This window comes from Vigna unguiculata, chromosome 9 (assembly GCF_004118075.2).
Source record: "Vigna unguiculata cultivar IT97K-499-35 chromosome 9, ASM411807v1, whole genome shotgun sequence".
In the NCBI taxonomy this organism is placed as follows: Eukaryota; Viridiplantae; Streptophyta; class Magnoliopsida; order Fabales; family Fabaceae; genus Vigna; species Vigna unguiculata.
In genome coordinates this window covers 6066468-6072467 of record NC_040287.1, presented here as the reverse complement: position 1 = coordinate 6072467, position 6000 = coordinate 6066468, and the positions used below count along the sequence as shown (strand labels likewise).

General features: G+C 33.5%; 1 protein-coding gene across 1 annotated transcript; it reads left to right on the top strand.

Moving 5' to 3' along the window:
- Window positions 1-223: 223 nt before the first annotated feature.
- Window positions 224-4454, top strand: LOC114164005 (probable galacturonosyltransferase 11). The gene is made up of 2 exons (XM_028048455.1): window positions 224-810; window positions 2622-4454. Exons 1-2 carry the CDS (start codon window positions 658-660, stop codon window positions 4071-4073), a joined length of 1605 nt encoding a protein of 534 aa, XP_027904256.1. The 5' UTR covers window positions 224-657; the 3' UTR covers window positions 4074-4454.
- Window positions 4455-6000: the final 1546 nt, after the last annotated feature.

Here is a 6000-nt window from a genome sequence, read left to right as displayed (position 1 = left end):
AAATCCTCAAACATGTCATAGTAATGAATAAATAACTAAACCAATAGTTCTTATAAATATATTGAACATAAAAGATTATATATTTTTTTAATTGAATTTTAATGTTTAGTTTTTCTAAGAGTGATATTTTATATTTCATGTGTAAATAAAATAAATTATGTATAACATAGATAATCTGATTAGAGAAGACAAGAATAAGCAGTGAACTGAGAAGTGTTACAGATGAACCCAATAAAACTCACATGTCATGTCACCATGTGCCGGCTCTTCTCCTGAATATATTTATTTATTTGCAGGTCCTTTCAAGTTTATTAAATTTTAACCCAACCCAACCAAGGTGAATCCAAAGCAACTAACTTTCAACTTTCTCTGTTACTCTCCTTTCCCTTTGTCGGTCTCAATATTCTCCACTCCATTTTACTGTCACTCCACACAAACCAATAATAATTAATAATAATAATAATATTAGATCACTCATAGGATCAACTGGGTGCATTCCCTTCTTCTCATTCTCGCCCGGAGGCACGTGCATGTCACGTGGCGCGGAGTGACGGTGGCCATTGCTTTTGGTGCCCACGACAAGCTCGTGCCGCGATCCAATCCGAGAAATGGACGCCTCTGCTTCTCCGATTCGGTGGTGAAAAGTTGTTGTGAAAAATGCGGCGACGGGCCGCCGATTTTCGGCGCCCGGTTCGGCGGCGGTTCGCTTATTGGATCTGGTTGCTTCTCGGCGCCTTCTCTCTTGCCGGTCTTGTTTTGTTCTTCCTGCAACATCATCACCGCGAATATCACGTACATCGCCCCTTTCTGGTAAAACGACGTCGCACCCTCCCTCCCCTGTTTTCAACGAATCAATTGTGAATGGTTCTGTTTTTGTAATTATCTAAGTGTTTTATTTGCATTGACATTAGCTGCCGCGTGAAGATCTTAATTCTTTGTTTGAATATTTTTAAGGCAATTGTCAATGCGCGTCGTGTTTTATCTCGAATCTCAAAGCCGTGTCCTTTTTTTTATTCTTTACATGCACGGGTTTGATTTCTATTGAATTGAATGTGTCTATGTGTATGTGTCTACTGTTTTTTTCATTGCTTTTGTTCGTATGTTAATAATCTTCCTTGGACTCTGGTTGTAGGTTTCATGATTTTTCATATCAGTGGTGTTTGTTTCCCTTTTTAATTCTTTTGGGCGAGGAATTTTACGTCACGGTTACTGCTTGGGAAATTATTTCTTATTTCTGATCTTCTGTATAAGTGTATAAAACACAGTGAAGTAAATTTAGGTTGTTGCTTCCATAATTGAATTAATTTGGTGGTTACTTTTAGATGTGATTCATATGTGACAAATCACCTTTTTCTATTTGTTTTTCTGTTGAAGCTTAACCTGAGTTTAGATGGATCTTCCTGTGGTTTGTGATGTTATTGTATAAGGTTATGGTTGATACTGAGGTAATAGTCTAGTAGTTGGAGTGGCATTAAAGTAACTCCATTACAAGTAGTGCTATATAAGCTAAAGGAAGACTTCTTACTTGATTATCCCTCAATATGAATTATGATTTGGCTTATTTTTTGGCATATTAAGTTACGATTTTCCTATTTTACATTGTTATGAATGAGCTATTTTATTGGATGTTAGCCACCCTCTTAGACTCTTTCCCTATTGGAAAGGGAAACTGTTTTAATATTTCTTTTTGGCCTTAAATGAAAAAAATAACTGAAGAACAGATATTGACACAGTATAATAGAACTCATTTACTATTGGTAAGTATTTAGTGTGTGTCTATGGACAAATGTCTAATACACATAACAAAATGACATCCAATTTATTGATCTACGTAGAAATAATAGTTTATAGTGTCTTATCCATGCGCTTAAAGTGACCATTGAATCAATCATGCATTTAGTGTTTGATCTCACCATTCCATTGCAACTGTTCACTTGCGCACTGCCTCTTTTGCAGAAATTGTTTTAACATTGCCAATTCCTTGTAGAAGTCAGTCATCATTTCTTGTGTCATCAGTGATTGTGAATTTGTGACTAATTCCAATAGTCATTCTTCTCTTAAATAATAATCTAACACTCATTTAGTTCATTTCACCAGTTTCTAGTGATAGATCTAGCTATGTTTACGGACACTTTACCTTTAAACATTGAAGAAAACGTCTGAACATTTGCTTTTTGTGTGCAAGCTTCTTTATGATTATGGTGTTAATTAGACCAATAAATGGTATAAAAAAGAAAGCATTGTACTCCCTAGATTTTGGATGATATTATAAATAGAATTAAGTAATTTGTCGTCATGTGATGTGCAAAATGTTAAGTGTTAGACATGGTTACCTTGCTTGTGATTCTTCTTCTAATGTTTGAGAAAAACAATCCAAATATCTGTTGATATGCAGAACAGGGGATACAGGAAAACTATCCATTTTGTATAGACCATTCGGTGTGACGTAAATATAAATGTTAATCATAGAACAATTTCATATCCTTGTACAGCTATTTTTGTGCTCCATACTGCTGAAGAGATGTTATGCTTTAAGTGATATTACTATCTGTTGTTATAATTGTTTCCGTCCCTCACCCCCTCTGAGTACTTATTGAGCAAGCTACTTACGTGAATTGTAGGAGAGAAATGCTAAAGTAGAAAATTCTCCTAAGAGATTGAATTTTACTGAAGAAATTTTAAGTCCAGCATCGTTCTCACGGCAACTATCAGAGCAAATGGTTCTGGCCAAGGCTTATGTGATTATTGCCAAAGAGCACAATAATCTTCACCTTGCCTGGGAACTTAGCTCAAAAATTAGAAGTTGCCAGCTTTTGCTTTCAAAAGCTGCCATGACTGGGGAGGCTGTGACCATGGAGGAAGCTGGGCCAGTTATTAAAAGTTTGTCTTCTCTAATTTTCAAGGCACAGGATGTCCATTATGACATTGCAACCACTATAGTGACGATGAAATCATATATTCAAGCACTTGAAGAACGTGCAAATAAAGCAACAATTCAAAGCACTGTGTTTGCTCAACTATCAGCTGAAGCACTACCCAAGAGTCTTCATTGCTTAAATGTGAAACTTATGACTGATTGGCTAAAGATGACATCCTGGCAAAAATTTTCACATGAGAGTAGAATCTCTCCCCAGCTCACAGATAATAACCTATATCACTTCTGCATATTTTCAGATAATGTACTGGCAACATCTGTTGTTGTTAACTCAACAGTCATCAATGCAAATAATCCAAATCGCTTCGTCTTTCACATCGTTACCGATGGTATTATTTATGGAGCAATGAAAGAATGGTTCCATAGTAATGATTTAAAAGGGGCTACCATAGAGGTGCAGAATATTGAGGAATTTCATTGGTTGAATGAATCTTATGCTCCAATCATCAAACAGCTACACAGTCCAGAATCACGAACCTTTTATTTTGGACCTTATCAAGGTGTAAATGTTGAGCCAAAATTGCAGAATCCCAAGTTTGTGTCTTTGCTAAATCATCTTCGGTTTTATATCCCTGAGATTTATCCATTACTTGAGAAGATTGTTTTCCTTGATGATGATGTTGTTGTTCAGAAGGACCTAAGCCCACTTTTTTCACTGGATTTGCATGGAAATGTGAATGGTGCCGTTGAAACTTGTCTAGAAGCATTCCATAGGTACTACAAGTATCTCAACTTTTCAAATTCAATTATAAGCTCAAAGTTTGATCCACAGGCATGTGGATGGGCCTTTGGTCTGAATATTTTTGACCTGGGTGCATGGAGGAAAGCAAATGTCACCGCGAAGTATCATTATTGGCAAGAGCAGAATGCTGATGGGACACTCTGGAAGCTTGGTACACTTCCCCCTGCTCTTCTAAGTTTTTATGGCTTGACAGAACCACTTGACAGAAGATGGCATGTATTAGGATTGGGTTATGACCTAAATATTGACAACCGCCTGATTGAAAGTGCAGCAGTTATTCACTTCAATGGGAACATGAAACCATGGCTGAAGTTAGCTATAGGCAGGTATAAGCCATTATGGCACAGGTACATAAATGAAAGTCACCCTCATCTACAAGATTGTGCCACCAGTTAAAATGCACTACTTCTCAATTGTTAATGGATTATGCATTCTCAGATCATTTTGATCTATTGATCTGTGATTGCATTGGCCCTTATTGTAGAGTCAGAAGTAGAAAGTTTTGACTTTGCTAGAAATTTTGTTTTGTTTTTCATTTTTCCCATTTATATTTCAATCGGTGTATTGAAATAGAAAATGATTACTTTATACACTAAAGTTTAAAATGCGAATGCGATAGGTGAAGAGATGAGGAGTTCATTCTTAGCCTTTGGGCTATCTTTTCTCATTCTCAAAGTTGTAGATTTATTGGTTCTTTAGTAACTATTTGTAATAATTTTAAGCTCTTTCAAGTAGTGATGTAATGAATGGAAGCAATGTTTTACCATTCTTCTTCAAGTTATTTTTTTATTAGTAAAATGTTTGTAAATTTGGTTTTGACAGTCCTGTAGGAACTTTGCAACTTTGCATACTTAGGAAGAAACTAAAATGAGTATCCAACAGTATTTGTATCGTGCACTGTATTTTTTAAAATATAGTAAATAAATTTTGTTGACAAGGAATGAAATGTTTGTAAAAAAAATAATCATTTTTTTCTTATTAGTATAATAATTACAAATAATTGAATAGGATTTAAAAAGTATATTTATTATATAAATTTAAATTTATAAAAGTATAATTAAAATTTAATAACAAGTTACATTTTACAAAGTTAAATAATAATTTATTTTTATTGTAAAAATATATTAAAGTTATTCATATTTTCATTTAATAAAATATATCATATTATTATTTCAAATAATATATATTAATAAAATTAATGATAATGAAAATTTTAGATCCAATAAAACAGAACATATTCAATTAAGTTAGATATAGTTGTAGATGTATATAAGGAGGAGAAGACAAGTATATCAGTTACTTTCTTCTTGAACTTTTATATCAACATTCCAGATTCTTGTATAACCTGAAAAAGACAAGTATAAATATGTATTTTTGAATGTGCTAAAATTTAAAAAATACATCGTCATGTTAAAGTATAAATATGAATATAATGAAAATATTAAATCATCAATTTATCATTTAATTCCTCAAAGTATTTGTTTAATTGTGTAAACTTGTTAAAGTTTTCCAATTTGTTGAACACTGAAAGCTTTATGATAAATTAAAAAAAAATGCAGACTAGACTTTTCAATCCGCATTGAAAATGTGGTGCAGGCTAGCCCGACCTGCATTGCCACTCCTATATGCAAGCAGGGTCATATAATACAAAGTAGAACCGAATACTTTTGAAATTCGTAGGAGCATGATGTTTTACAATATCAAGATACACACTTCTAAACAATCTTATGTATGTCAAATTGGAAGAACCTATACTATATTAGGGTTGAAGGTGTCGAAAGTGAACAAAGCTAACATACATGTCGAACTAATGGTATAAACATGCATCATGTTTAGAGAGAGGTCTTGTGAAGCATTTGTTTCCATAGACTTGACTCTAGTCATAGGTGGTTAAAGGAATGAGAGACCTTTTAAGAGTGCTTTTGTGAGGTTTGGAAGTTAACATGACTCATTAATGTGTTCAATATCAGAAGAGAAGTAATCAAAGGTGCACACTTTCATAAGAACAAAGTAGATGTGGGACACTATAGTAATAACATATATAAGGGTTCCTAAGAGGTAAAAAGAAATAAGCTAAGTCTTTCTCACCCTTCAATATGAGTTGTTTAATATGAAACCAAATAAAAAGATACAAAATATGTTTAATAGATTTTATATCATACTAAACAAGCTTAGCTCTCTATGCAAGCATTACAATAATAATTCATATTGACAAAATATTACAAAGTTTGCCTAAGCTTTACATATCACACCTTTTAATTCTCAGAACTTCTAAGAGTTTGCACAACATGTTCAAATCATAATGTTAAAGGTGCATAAGTTA

What these genes read in the sequence shown, in the direction of transcription:
- LOC114164005 (XM_028048455.1), top strand. Translation starts at nt 658, where the DNA reads ATGCGGCGACGGGCCGCCGATTTTCGGCGCCCGGTTCGGCGGCGGTTC. An exon ending in ACGTACATCGCCCCTTTCTG is followed by an intron (nt 811 to 2,621) that starts GTAAAACGACGT and finishes CGTGAATTGTAG; the next exon opens with GAGAGAAATGCTAAAGTAGA.